Source organism: Jaculus jaculus, chromosome 7 (assembly GCF_020740685.1).
Source record: "Jaculus jaculus isolate mJacJac1 chromosome 7, mJacJac1.mat.Y.cur, whole genome shotgun sequence".
Classification (NCBI taxonomy): Eukaryota; Metazoa; Chordata; class Mammalia; order Rodentia; family Dipodidae; genus Jaculus; species Jaculus jaculus.
The window spans coordinates 4,543,194-4,558,426 of NC_059108.1; the positions used below are offsets into that span (position 1 = coordinate 4,543,194).

The 15,233-nt window shown below is 45.3% G+C and overlaps 1 protein-coding gene and 1 long non-coding RNA gene across 2 annotated transcripts; both read right to left on the bottom strand.

Moving 5' to 3' along the window:
* Window positions 1-8,811: 8,811 nt before the first annotated feature.
* Window positions 8,812-9,835, bottom strand: LOC123462223. The gene is made up of 2 exons (XR_006638164.1): window positions 9,782-9,835; window positions 8,812-9,239 (listed from the first exon to the last, which is right to left on the bottom strand). It is a non-coding gene; the product is annotated as an uncharacterized LOC123462223 (long non-coding RNA).
* Window positions 9,836-12,060: 2,225 nt separating this feature from the next.
* LOC101597793 (regulator of G protein signaling 9 binding protein) lies at window positions 12,061-14,933 on the bottom strand. Its single transcript, XM_004659963.2, has one exon. It carries the CDS (start codon window positions 14,931-14,933, stop codon window positions 14,214-14,216), a length of 720 nt encoding a protein of 239 aa, XP_004660020.1. The 3' UTR covers window positions 12,061-14,213.
* Window positions 14,934-15,233: the final 300 nt, after the last annotated feature.

Sequence of the window (15,233 nt, forward strand, 5' to 3'; positions counted from 1 at the left end):
GCTGTAGTCTATATATTCTTAAACTCAAATCTATTACAGTACAATTTAAACATAGTATAATTCAGTCTTTTAAGAGTCCAATTTTGGCTTTCTTATTTATTTATTTATTTATTTATATTTTGTTGAGGTAGGGTTTTAGTCTATCCCGGGCTGTCCTGGAATTCACTATGTAGTTTCAGGGTGGCCTCAAACTTACAGAGATCCTCCTACCTCTGCCTCCCAAGTGCTGGGATCAGTTTGGCTTTTGACAAAGGTATACCTTAGAGGAAAGACCATTAATACCAGACAACACAATGAAGCCAGTCCCAGCACTCTCTGGGAATTCCAAACTGCTAGCCATGCAGAATGTTCTATAACATGTGATATAACCTGATGCCACGGAACCGGTGCCCTATAACCCAAACCTTTGACCAGTACAAGCACAAGGACTTCTCTGAGTTGAATAACCTTATCATGCATGACCCCTATTTACATGGCAGAGATTATGTTACTGAATTCACATGCACAGCCTCACAGCAATTTACTAGAACTGTAAACTCAGCCGATCCGGAGTGGACTCCTTTGTAAGGCATGACTTACCTGCCAGGAAAGTGCAGACAGAGAAATCCACCTGGATGTCTTCGCAGTCCACTGCCACATGCTGTGGGTGGTGTTCTCTGGCTCCCCCGCATGATGTCTCGACGGTAGTTGATAAACTCCATGTTCTGGTCTAAAGGGTGTGTGCCTCGTGTGGCTAAAGGTCTCGTTGTCCTTCATCTTTTTAACTTTGCGTTTTATTTATTTATTTATTTAGTTAGTTTGGTTTTTTGAGGTAGGGTCTCACTCTAGCCCAGGATGACCTGGAATTCACTCTGTAGTCTCAGGGTGGCCTCAGACTCATGGCGATTCTCTTACCTCTGCCTCCCGAAAGCTGGGATTAAAGGCGTGCGCCACCACACCTGCTTTACAAGGTTTCTTAAATATTCTGTTTTTACCAATGTTTAGAAAAGTAGCTTACAAGGGGTTTATGTTTTGTCCTTTTACTAACTGTAGCGTCTAATAACCAATGGTTAAAATACACCTGACTGCTAAGTTTATATGCTTTCCCGTTTAGATGAAGCCTTCGTTTATTAGGTTAAAAACTTATTTTAAGCCGGGTGTGGTGGCACACGCTTTTAATCCCAGCACTGGGGAGGCAGAGGCAGGAGGACCGCTGTGAGTTTGAGGCCACCCTGAAACTACATAGTGAATTCCAGGTCAGCCTGGGCTAGAGCGAGACTGTACCTCAAAAAAACCCAAAAAACTTATTTTAATAAATAGAAGTTTAAAATGTTTATAAAATTTGAACTATTATTTTTTTTTAAATTATTTATTTATTTATTTGAGAGCGACAGACACAGAGAGAAAGACAGATAGAGGAAGAGAGAGAGGATGGGCGCGCCAGGGCTTCCAGCCTCTGCAAACGAACTCCAGACGCATGCGCCCCCTTGTGCATCTGGCTAACGTGGGACCTGGGGAAGCGAGCCTCGAACCGGGGTCCTTAGGCTTCACAGGCAAGCGCTTAACCGCTAAGCCATCTCTCCAGCCCATGAACTATTATTTAATGTATATGCTTTTTTAAAGTTTAATCCTCGAGGGTACTAGTTAAAAAAAATACTGATATTGATAGCTTGTCAAAACGTCCCAAAACATTTGGCTTCCTTATGACACTGCCTTTTAGTTTTTCTAAATCTACCTTCTTATAAAATAAGTAGGGAGTATCCTATATCCATTAAGTATATGTATGCATGAATGTATTTTATATGTATATTTTATCTCTAATAAGAGAGTTTTACAGCAATTTTAAATTAATAAGTAAAAATTCAAAATTACAGTTTTTCCACAATGAGCTACTGGAAGATGAAGATAGCATCAAAGACTTCTGCTTACAGAGCAAGGACTCTTATCAAGCAATTCTAACTAACTCCCATGCTGTGGAATTTCAAGGGATGGACTTGCAGATTCATATTTCTCTCTTCAAACATCTAAACATCTAAACATCTAAAATGCTGGGTGACACTGATCTTCAATTGCATCCACAATTAAGTACTCCAAGTAACTAAACATTTCTAATGCTTTTATATTTTTATTTTGGTTTTTCGAGATAGGGTTTTGCTTTACCCAGGCTGACCTGGAATTCACTATGGAGTCTCAGGGTGGCCTTGAACTCACGGGGATTCTCCTACCTCTGCCTCCCAAGTGCTGGGATTAAAGATATGTGCCACCATGCCTGGCTTCTAACGCTTATGTTTATATTGTGTAAATCCTTTTATATTTACACATTTAAAAAATTATCTCATATATTTAATTTTTTATATTTTAAGTGATGAAGATAAAGCTAATGGTTTTAGTACAGCTACAAATGAGGGTGATATTTAATGTTCTCTCATTAATTGCTTGTGTTTATGACTGTTTCTCTACACAGCTACCTTACTTGAACCAAGATTTTATATTTAAAGGGATCAAGTTTGTCTCATTATTCAGTATAATTTGGATACAAAACAAGTTCCTTCTGTTGTAGAAATTCTCTGGAAAGATCACTCCAATGCCAAAATGAGTGAAAGTAAAGGAGTTTATTACCCCGGGGGCCAAAAAGCTCGAGGCAGCCCTCCAAAGGAGCTCTGGCCCCAAACTGAGACTTAATTCCATTTTATAGTTTTCATAGCCAAGGGGAGGGGAAGTGAACAAACAAGACATGGGGATTTGCATATCAATCATTTCTGCAGTCAGGCCACCCTAACAATGGATTCCATTTTACTTTGTTTTAGCCTAAACTGTCTTTTCTTCTTACCGTCCCTCTGGGCCCTTTCTGGACAGTTCCTTCTTTGGTATTTTCCATTTTCTGACAAAGACAAGTTTTAGCTCCTCAGCAGTTATCAACTTTTAGTATATTTTATTTATTTACTTTTAGAATATATATTTATTTGACAGAGAAAGAGGGAGGGAGAGAGAGAATGGGCGGGCCAGGGCCTCCAGCTACTGCAAATGAACTCCGGATGCATGCACCCCTTGTGCATCTGGCTAATGTGGGTCCTGGGGAATCGAACCTGGTTCCTTCGGCTTTGCAGGCAAACACCTTAACTGCTAAGCCATCCCTCCAGCCCCAGTTCAACTTTTAGCTTCTTTTCTACCACACTACCTTTAAATTAACAAAGTTTTGCTTCCCATCTAAAAGAATCCCATTCTGGGGTACCACTGTTTTAAAATCCAAATTCTTAGAACAAAAATAGAGCCGGGCAGGGTGGCGCACGCCTTTAATCCCAGCACTCGGGAGGCAGAGGTAGGAGGATCACCGTGAGTTCAAGGCCACCCTGAGACTACATAGTGAATTCCAGGTTAACCTGAGCTACAGTGAGACCCTACCTTGGAAAACTAAAAAAAAAAAAAAATAATGATAATAATAATAAAATAAAATAAAAAATAAATAGACATTTTTCTCTATACATATTCCAAATATACATATTGTTGGGAATCTAGCCAATCAGATGACTATGTTTACAAAAGTTAAGAGAAAACTAAAGACTGTCAGAAGCCTTATGATGTATTCAAACTCTGACAACTTTAATGTAATTTTAATTTCATTTACTATTAGAGACACCAAAGAATTGGGTTCTTTATACCCAAATTATACAAAAGATATCAACTTCTAAGCCAGGCGTGGTGGCGCACGCCTTTAATCCCAGAACTTGGGAGGCAGAGGTAGGAGGATCGCCTAGAGTTCAAGGCCACCCTGAGACTACATAGTTAATTCCAGGTCAGCCTGGACCAGAGTGAGACCCTACCTCGAAAAAACAACAACAACAAAAAGATATCAACTTCTAATAATAACCATATTAATGGTGATTTATAACTTGAGAGCTGATAGTTCTTAAGTCAATACTTAAGTTTTCCTATAATACAGTTAATTGAGATTAACTCCTGTTAGAGTCCCATCTTTCTTCTCTGGCTCTAAAATAATAAATAAGATTTAGTTATGTCCACAAAACCTACAAATCCTAATTTGTAACATAACTGAGTTTTCATTTCTATTCCACTCACTAAAATATTTGGTCCAAAAAGATTCCCAGACAATTGTTGTAAGATGTGGTATTGCTATCTGATTTCTTCTATAATTTGACCGTACATTTAATTCCCTACATGGGGACCTGGTACAATACTAAGATAATAGTAGAGATCAAGTTATTATCTACAAGTAAGAGTGGTAATAATTTGTATGTTAAAAAACTAACTTCTCTTAGAATTAGAGGTAGCCATTTTACAAAAGTTCATAGACATAAAAACCTTTGAGGTGAGAGCTGTATCTTTTGTGTCAACAACAGTTTATCAACCACCCTGGAGACATCATGAGGGGGAGCCAGAGAACACCACCCACAGCATGTGGCAGTGGACTGCGAAGACATCCAGGTGGATTTCTCTGTCTGCACTTTCCTGGCAGGTAAGTCATGCCTTACAAAGGAGTCCACTCCGGATCGGCTGAGTTTACAGTTCTAGTAAATTGCTGTGAGGCTGTGCATGTGAATTCAGTAACATAATCTCTGCCATGTAAATAGGGGTCTTGCAAGGTGAGGTTATTCAACTCATAGAAGTCCTTGTCAAATTTTTTGTACTGGTCAAAGGTTTGGGTTATAGGGTTCTATGGCATTGGTTTGCATCACATGTTACAGAACATTCTGCATGGCGAGCAGTTTGTCTGTTATTAATGGCCTTCCTTCCAAAGTACATATTTGTTAAAAGCCAAAACTGTACACTCTTAAAAACTTGACTTATACTGTATTTAAATTGTACTGTAATAGATTTGACTTTAAAAATGTGTAGACTATAGCTTCTGGGTCACCCTGAATTCCTTGTTGTTAAAAAATATATTCAGGCCTGGGCGTGGTGGCGCACGCCTTTAATCCCAGCACTGGGGAGGCAGAGGTAGGAGGATTGCCATGAGTTCGAGGCCAGCCTGAGACCACATAGTGAATTCCAGGTCAGCCTGGGCTAGAGTGAGACCCTACCTCAAAAAACAAAAAAAGAAAATGTGTGTGTCTCTGTGTGTGTGTGTGTGTGTGTGTGTGTGTGTTTAGGGCTGGAGAGATGGTTTAGTGGTTAAAGCCTAAGGACCCATGTTCAACTCCCCAGGTCTGATGTAAGCCAGATGCACAAGGTAACACAAGCGCAAAGGTCACGCTGCACACTGGGGGCACACGTGTCTGGAGTTCTACTGCAGTGGCTGGAGGCCCTGGTCACCAATTATCTCCTTGTTGCTCTCTCTCACTTTCTCCCACCCAGTCTTGCTCTCTCACATTAAAAAAAAAAAAAAGGCCAGTGCGTGGGACTTGCTTCAAACATTTTTATTTATTTATTTGAGACAGAGAGCAAGACAGGGAGAAAGAAGCCAACAGAGACAAGTGAATTTGGGCATGCCAGGGCATCCCTGCTACTGTAAATGAACTCCAGACATGTGTGCCATTTTGTGCATCTGGCTTCAATGGTTCCTGTGGAATCAAACCCAGACCATTCAGCCTTGCAAACAAGCACCTTTAACTGCAGAACCATCTCTCCAGGCCCTGAATTCCTTTTGGTAATTTAGACCTTCCCACTACATACTGTGGTATAATGTGAAGTATATTTGCTGTGGCCTCCACTTCTGGTCACAGGTTTCCTGACTAAACAGGAGTGTCTTTCATGATTCATATTGGCTCTTTGGAAACAGCAGAGTTCAGTCTAATGAGGTGATTTTGAGGGTGGGGCCCCCGAAGAGCCACAGGATAGAGTCCAGTCATTAACAAGGTAAGTGATTAGAAGCTTAGAGAACTGATGCTTTCAGTCCTACACAGAACTCCAGAAGGGAAGGGAAAGGAGATTGTGTCATCAAACTCTTTTTGAAACCCTGCCTGGTGCCGCAGGCTGGTAGTGGCAGCACTCGGGAGGTTGAGGAAGGAGGGTCATAAATTGAGGCCAGTCTGCTTACATAGTGAGTTCAAGGCTAGTCTGGGCTCCATGTTAAGCCACCTCACCTCACCATGTAGTGGTTTGAACATCAAATGCCCTCGTGAACTCATGTGTCTGAATACTAAACCCCCAGTTGGTGGCGGTGGAAAGATTGTGGAACCTTTAGGAGGCGGGGTATGTTAGAGGAAGTAGTGTGGTATGTGTCACTAGGGGCGAGACCCTGAGACCTTATTGCCCAGCTACACGTGCAGTCTCCCCGCCCCCATGTGACAATGCGGGGCAGGTTTTCTGCCCCTGTGGTGCTATCCCCGCCATGATGGGCACTTCCTGTCAAAACTGACGCTTTAATCCCAGCATTTAGGAGCCAGAGGTAAGAGGATCACCGTGAGTTCGAGGCCACCTTGAGGTTACACAGTGAATTCCAGGTCCGCCTGGACTGGAGTGAGACCCTACCTTAAAAAAAAAAAAAAAGGAATGTGCTGCCAGGACTAAGGAGGAAAACCTTACTTAAACATCAGTTTGGGCTGGAGAGATGGCTTAGCGGTTAAGCACTTGCCTGTGAAGCCTAAGGACCCCGGTTCGAGGCTCGGTTCCCCAGGTCCCACGTTAGCCAGATGCACAAGGAGGCGCACGCGTCTGGAGTTCGTTTGCAGAGGCTGGAAGCCCTGGCGCGCCCATTCTCTCTCTCTCCCTCTATCTGTCTTTCTCTCTGTGTCTGTCGCTCTCAAATAAATTTAAAAAAAAAATTAAAAAAAAAATTAATTCCCAGGGCTGGAGAGATGGCTTAGCAGTTAAGCACTTGCCTGTGAAGCCTAAGGACCCCAGTTCGAGACTCGATTCCCAAGGACCCATGTTAGCCAGATGCACAAGGGGGCGCACGCATCTGGAGTTTGTTTGCAGTGGCTGGAGGCCCTGGTGTGCCCATTCTCTCTCTCTCTGTCTCTCTCAAATAAATAAACAAAAAATTAAAAAAAAAAAAAACAAAAAAAAACAAACAAAAAAAACCATCAGTTTATTATAAAGGATACAGTAAGCAGTTAGATGAGGAACTGCACAGGAGCAGGGATGAGGTGACATATCATTCCCTCTGTGATCACACAAGTTCCACCCATGCCAGCACCTCCATGGGTTCAATAATTCAGAAGTTTATCATATGTCTTATTACAGAGTTTTGTTTTGTTTTGTTGTATGGGTTTTTTTTTAATGTTTTTATTTATGTATTTGAAAGAGAGAGAGAGAATAGGCATGGCAGGGTCTCTTGCCCCTGCACAGGAACTCCAGACACATGTGCCTCTTCACATCAGGCAGTATGTGGGTACTGGGGAATTGAGCCCATAATGGTAGGCTTTGCAAGCAAACGCCTTTAACGGCTGAGCCGTCTCCCCAGCCCATGCTGTGCCTGTGTGCGTGTGTGTGTGTGTGTGTGTGTGTGTGTGTGTGTGAATGTATATCAATGACTTTTTCATTGCTGGAACAAAATAACCCAACCAGAAGCAGCTTAGGGAAGCAAAGGGCCTGTTTTCAGCTTAAATTTTGACATTTACCTGAAAAGCCAAAGGATCCCAGTTCGACTATCCAGGACCCATGTAAGCACAAGGGGGCACATGCATTTGGAGTTCATTTGTGGTGGCTGGAGGCCCTGGTGCGCCCATTCTCTCTCTCTCTCTCTCTCTCTCTCTCTCTCTCTCTCTCTCTGTTTCTCTCTGCCTCTTCCTCTCTCTCAAATAAATAAATAAATAAAATATATTAAAAAATACTGACAACATAAAAGGATTGTCAGTATACTTGGAGGTTTAAGATAAAAGGTTTGGCAGTTCCAAAAGACCAGGCTTGCCCACCCTTCCCAGTACGGTGATGGAAGAGAGTAATGGTAAAAAGCAGAGACATGAGGTTGAATCAGGGCACACACGGGGAAGAGGAATAGAGGCCAGTAACCCCAGGTTCATACCGGGGTGTTGACACGAGCTTTAGATTTAAGTAGACAAAGAACTGGGCAAGGTGGGGTGGGTGATTGTTATCTCAGCTCTGGTTCTGCAAGGTGATTCCAAGAAGCTGTCATCACATCAGAGCAGCAGCTGAGTTCTGTGTGCTGAAGTTCTGGAAGGTGCTGCGTCCAGTTCTAGTCCTCTTGCTTCCTCCCAACCAAGAGCTGGAAGTACAGGAATGTGCCGCCGTGACCAGCTTCTCCTGGGTAAAAATCTGAAGGGTTTTGATCTCAGAGTGTCGCTCCGTAGAACACTTGCTGAACACTCAGAAATTCTCTAGCAGGCACTAACTGGGTGTCCTGTGATTGGGTTGTGACGTTTTCCTCCTGGGGACGGTGTCAGATCCCACAGGCTAAGACCTCAGTAGACAAGACCCTGGCCCGCTTTCAGGCACCAGTCACAAGTGTGGCCTGTTCTTCTGGCTGACTGGATGATGTATGTGTGTGTGTATGTATGTATTTATAATATATATATGTGTGTGTGTGTGTGTGTGATTTTTGTTTATTTTTATTTATTTATTTGAGAGTGAAAGACAGAGAGAGAGAGTGTGAGAGAGAGGGAGAATGGGCGCTCCAGGGCCTTATGTGGGTCCTGGGGAATAAAGCCTCGAACTGGGGTCGTTAGGCTTCACAGGAAAGCGCTTCACCACTAAGTCATCTCTCCAGCCCCTGACTGTATATTCTAAACTGGGGTTCCCACAACTCTCTTCTTTGGGCTTATAAAAGTTATCAGGTTTTGGTTCAATCCCTAGCAAAGTATTTTACTTTAATTTGGCCAGGGTACAAAGGGAAAATTGTGAAGTTATTTCTCATTATACTTGAGACCCAAATGGTGAAAACTTTCATTTTAACAACACAATAATTTTTTCAGATAATAAGGGCATTTAAAATTTTATTGTAAAAACAATATAACATTCAATAAAAACATTGAAAAAATAGCATCCATAACCTCACCATCTTAACAAACACTTTCACTTCTGTATGTTTCACGGTAGCTATTTTCCACATGCTGAATACATACATGTGCAAACAGGAAATACCCAACGCTGCTTTCCAGCACCAGCACATTAAAGGGACTCTGTAAGGTCATTTAACAACAAGACGCTCATTTAGCATATTTACACAGGTCATATAAACATTAAGGTTTTAAAACTCTCAAACATCAAAGATTAGGATGCTCTCTATTTTGTAGTACAGCAATTAAAGCATCAAGAACCCTTCACAGCATTAGATGAGAAATAAGTAAGTGAGAGGAATGTTTTCCCCAGAAATCCATCTCATCCTCACAAACACAGGGCCACTGTATCTGTATGTCTGTCGATCCTGAGAACCAGAGGAAACAGTATTTGAAATACGGCTTTGATCTATGTGACGGCAGCCAATAATCTTTCTTTTCGTTTTTTTTCCCCCGAGGTAGGGCCTCACTCTAGCTCAGGCTAACCTCGAACTCACTGCCACCCTCCTTCCTCTGTCTCCCAGAACACTGCAGTTCAAAGCATGTGCCTTTCTTAGGGAGACTCATTCTTCCCAGATTTCTCCCTGCCTTAAAAGCTGAGGATAATCTTCTTGTTGAACAGTTGTAACCTGAGAACATTTCTGAACATCTCCTTATGCAATTAAATCTGTGAAGAGTCAGTATATCTCAGAATGACACTTTCATTCAAATATGCATGAAGAAAATTGAGAATATTGTTTTAAAATTGCACGTTGGTAGCTGAATCATTGAAAGCATCTTTTTCCCCACTAGCTTATAAACACTGTATATTTCTTTCTATTTTTTACTTACTCATAAACACTGTGGTTAGAATCTGTCAACAGATCCAACATGACATACAAAACTACCCCTGCTGTTTTTTATTTATTTGTTTTTTCTGTTGCTGTTGTTTTGGTTTTCTGAGGTAGGGTCTCACTCTAGCTCAGGTCGACCTGGAATTCACTGTGTAGTCTCAGGGTGGCCTTGAACTCACAGTGATCCTCTTACTTCTGCCCTCCCAAGTGAGTGCTGGGGTTAAAGGTGTGTGCCACCATGCCCGCCAGGCCCGGATTGAATATCTTTCTTCTGGCTTCCGTGACAAATGACAGGAGCTGTGTCTGATTGTTGGGCAAAACAGACTAAACATATAAATACTGGAGGCTTTTACAGATCCAGACTTGAGTCTGAATTCAAAGTCCTCTCTCATATAAACAGTACAAATAAACAGCATGCACATACCCTGACCTTTGTATCTCTTGCAGTTGGGTTTGAACCCAGGGCCAAGCCCACTACCATACTTACATGCCAAACCTCACACTTGCTTTCTAAAGTCTGGCCATCAATTCTGATTGGCGCGTGCGCACACACACAAAACACATACTAAGTTCAGTTGTTTTTTTGATTTTTAGAATGAATTATTTAGATGTTTAATTTTTTGGAAACTTTTTTTTTTTTTTTTTTTTTTTTTGGTTTTTCGAGGTAGGGTCTCACTCTAGCTCAGGCTGACCTTGAATTCATTATGAAGCCTCCGGGTGGCCTCGAACTCACAGTAATCCTCCTCCCTCTGCCTCCCAAATGCTGGGATTAAAGGCGTGCGCCACCACTTCCAGCTTGGAAACTCATTTTTGACATTACTAAACGGTCAGATTGCATTCCAGAATAGAACAAAATCAACTAAATAACCTTTTAACTCTTTCTTGCTTAACTGCATGCTGTTTAACATTTTAAGCTACAAGGTATCACCAGTCTATTTAGTCAAAACCCACATTTCAGCAATAAGGATTGTGAGGCACAGGGAGGTCACTTGAGTTGAGGTACTTGGAGAGAGGCAGTTCCCTGCGCATGCCGGATGGTGGCGCTCTAGAGAGAGGTCCGCTGCAAAGGAACGCTGAGGAGAGTTCTACAACGCTGGATTTCTCATAGGCTCGCACTGTGGAGCTCACACCTGCACAATACATTCACCATGAACATTCAAGGAACTGGGTAGCTAAAAACAGACCAAGGTGCACATTAGAGGAAAAAAAGCAAAACCCACAGCGTTACCACGGTCCTCATGCAAACCAAAACTCTCTTTAATCAAAACTACTTTTTAGTCACTCAGCATCATGCATCTGGCATTCAATGTCACACATCTTTCATGCAGCTTCCTGTAAACCTTAGGTAAATCACGAACCTTATACTCTAAGTTTATTTACCAAAAATGTTTTCCCCTGAGGCATTTAAAAGCACAACATTTTAGAACCCATAAAAATCCACCTGGCATTTTCCCCTACAAATATGGTCATTACTTATTTACTACTAGCTCAGAATACACTCTAAAAAGGAAATTCCCTTGACAGGTACCCTGACATTCTACGTTCTCGTCTTTTTACTATCGGTAAGTACGTCTTTTTGATACTGGTGATGGAACTGAAGGTCTCACACATGCTAGGCAAAATGCTCTACTATTGAGCTGTATCACTAGCCCCCCTTTTTATTATTTATTTTGAGATTAAGTTGTCCAGGCTGGCTTGGGAACTCTGTAACCCAAGCTGGTTTTAAATTTGTGATCTTCCTGCCTCCACCTTTAGTAGCAGGGATTGTAGGTGTGTACCACCATACCCAGTTTAGATAGTGCACTAAAAAAATTTTTTTTCATACCACATGTGTATAGGAACTTGATGACTTCCGTATCAAATGCCTAAATCATTATTATTTGCGGGTGGGGGGAGGCTTTTGAGGTAGGGTCTTGCTCTAGCCCAGGCTGACCTGGAATTCACTACATAGTCTCAGGGTGGCCTCGGACTCACAGTGACCCTCCTACCTCTTCCTCCTGAGTGCCGGGATTAAAGGTGTGCGCCACCACAAACTGAATCAGGCTTCTTCTGCCAGAAGGCTAGCTTGTGAATGACAGATAGGAAGGAGCAGAGACGGTGGTGACAGGGCAGCCAGCTGCACAGGGCAGAGAGTGGGCGTGCTTGTGTCCTGTGGCAGAGGTTCCGTTAGACAACGTTACAACGTCTGCCATTAACTCCAGCCAGCAGAGAGTGCTTCCATCGGACAGAACAGCCTTTATATACCCAGAATGACCACATGGGTGGAAAGCGTGACAACAGAAGTCTTTCCCATTTACTCTTAATGGGTAACCCAATGTGCGATGGCTTGTATCTTTAAATGTGTCCTGCTGAGGTTTTTTTTTTTTTTTATAAACTAGAAATCAAGGTAAGAACAAAGGATCACATTCTTAGAAAGGGCAGAATGTCCTTAACACTTGGTTTTTAGAGTGCCATCGACTCCTCTTGCCTGAGAACGGAGTCTGTGGAGAAGGTGCCAGGGAGTCCAGGCTGTCTTGTGTATGGGAGGAGTTTAAACGTCAGCTGTGGTTCAGTCACCTGGATGGGGACAGGTGGGGAGCCAAGAGTTCCTCTCAGCAGTAATTATTATAAAGGGTTCAATGGGCTTAAGACCTGTGGGTCTTTTGAAAGCCCAGCCACAGACTTGCACAAACCGATTCTGTTTCCACATGTGAGGCCAACAGATCTGCGCCGAGTGGACCTGGGTAGAGCGGGGGATGGGATGGTCCCTAGGACTGGGCGCCCAGATAACAACCAACCCTGCCCCTATCCTCTTCCTGCCCCTTAGCCTTCCAAGCTGACCTTGTGAAGGACTTGCCAGGTCCCTACAGCTGGTCCTCCTCCTTACAATAGACATCAGCCAGGTGCCAGCCAAACAAAGTCTTTTTGGCTTTATTCTGAATTACCTTTAGAAAGTGAAACGCATTTGCTTCTCTCATGTGACAGAACCCTGTGTGGAGGCCAGGAGAGAGGGTCAGCAGCACCAGGAGGGGATCAAAAGGATCTGGGATGGCTTACTCCTCTAGGCCTCCTGTACCAAAGATTCTGGTAGCTTGTGCTACAGTCTCAAAATTCAATCTATATCCAAGAACACAGATTTTAAAAAGAGATGCAGATGAATACTTAGTATTCAACCTTAAAGGTGCATGTAAAAAGATCTCCAAGTTTGACTCATTGGCATGAATGGATTTGTGCCTCAATGTCCTTTATATTAAAAAAAAAAAACACCTTTGATACCTGTGGTAATGTTCCTTTCAAATAATGATTTTTTGTTTTGTTTTGTTTTGTTTTTTTTTCTAGGTAGGGTCTCACCCTAGCCCAGGCTGACCTGGAATAAACTGTGTAGTCTCAGGGTGGCCTCGAACTCATGTCGATCCACCTACCTCTGCCTCCCGAGTGCTAGGATTAAACACGTGCACCACCATGCTCGGCAAATAATGACTTTTTTAAAAAGCGTCTTAAATTCAAAGTTAAAGCTGACACTTTTGTACTCAGTCTCAGAGCGGATTGACTCACAACCTCTGTGGGCCAGTAATGCCAAATTGCCCTCTCCAGCTCTGTGGGGGTCAGAGAGCTGTATGGTTCCCCACAAAGCTAGGGCTCCTATTGGCTAGTAAGCAAATTCCGGGGGATAGATAGGATTAAGCTCTCCAAAGAGGATTCCCCAGCCCGCCCTCAAAGGAGGATCAAACACTGGTCTAGTTCTGGAACAAAATAAGCCCCTGTGAAGGAGAAAGTGCCCGCCTGCGCGGTTCTCATTCGGTCCGACCCACAGCGCCTCCTGTCTTTCCCTCACCCAAGGGATGGAGAAACAGAGCTTTATCTCTGGAGGCAAGTGCATGCGGTGGGCCCAATGCCACCACACCTGGTTGGAGCGACCTTCTTGGGTCTCCTACCTATTGCTTTTTGTGACAGATGGAATAAACAAGTGCAGAGGCGTGCCACAGAAACAGCGCGCACTTCTACCTGCACGGTCTCCCAAGCTCAGGCCCCAAAGGATTAAGGTAATAAAAAAAACCCACAACAAACCAATCACTTACATTGTATTGCAGTTTGCTTTTTGTCTAGAAACAAAACCACCATTCACGCAGAGCCAAGCAGCCCCATTCCCCATGCTTCCTGCTATCGCGCCCCTCTTCCAGACTGCCCCATGCAGAGTGGAAGACATCGGCAGGGTAGGCTGGTCACACGTGTTTTTAGCTCAGAGCCGTACGGGGTCACTGCGGAGCGGTTTCTATTAATAGGGGACAAAGCCCCAGCAAGCAGACCTTCCAGGTAATGCCCTGAATCGCCCGGGGGAAAGTTAACTCCTGCTTGGGCAAGAGAGAAAACAAGCCCTGCCTTGCAGAGCTCGTACTTTGAAAAGCGCGTGTACTTCATGCACACACTGGGGCTGGGTTACCAGACCAAACCCTGATCCCTGCCCCCGGGAAGGAGCAGTTCCAGCGGGTGCCCACTGGGTATTGGGTCAGCTCAGCTTTGCCACGCATAAAGCTAGGGCCACAGCCGCCAGCAGTACGGCGCTGAAAACGGTGGCTGCCAGGGCCTTGCTGGGGTCGCAGAGCCCCGCGCGCTCCTCGACGGACACCGCACCGACCGAGGAGAAGGCCCCCGCGCTGGCACTGGACAGGATGAGTTCTGCGCCGGCCTCCTGCCGGGCCTGCACTGTCCAGCGGGGCACGTTGACCTTCATTTCCATGTCGTCGATCATCTCGCCCACCTGCAGGATCTCGCGCTCCAACGCCGGCAGATCGGCCACGTCGAAGTCTCCGTCGGCCTCGTGGCGCAGGCTGCGGGCGCTCAGGGCGCGGGCTGCCACGCCCGAGGAGCCGCCCGTCACGCCCGTGCGCACGAGAGGCCGGCGCGGCGCGTGCAGCGGGAACGCGGCGCCCAGGGCCAGGGCGCGCTGCATGTCGGCCTCCAGCAGGTCCAGGCATCCGGAGAAGGCCACCCAGAGCCGCTCGAACTCCGCGCGCTCCTCGGCCGCCAGGCTCCGGTCACGCAGCGCGACGGTCAGCCGGGCTCCGGCCACCACGGCCAGCTCCCGCGCCTTCTGCCGCGTCTTCTGCAGCTCCTCGCGCAGGTCCTGCGAGTCGGCCGAGCCGCCCACCGTGAGCACCAGGACGTGGTAGCACGCCGTGGTCTTGTTGAGCGCGTCCAGCAGCGCCTTGCACTCCTCCCGGGCCATCGCCGCCGCCGTGCGCTCCCGGCCCCGCGCGCGCTCAGCGCCACCGCACCGCGCCTCCGGCTACCGCCCGGCCGGCCTCGGGCCACACGCCCCTCATGGCCCAACCACTCGCTCCTGGTCGCCGCCTAAGTCACAGCTCGTCGGGGACCTACGACGTGCGCCTCGGGAGAGCTCGGAGTCCCCCCCGCCGCCTCCCCGTTAGCTACCTCCCATCCGCCGGTCCATGCTTCCCGGACACGCTCTCCAAAGTCACACGCTGGGTCTTCGCACCGCCGCCGCCGTGGCTCCCCGCGAGGGACC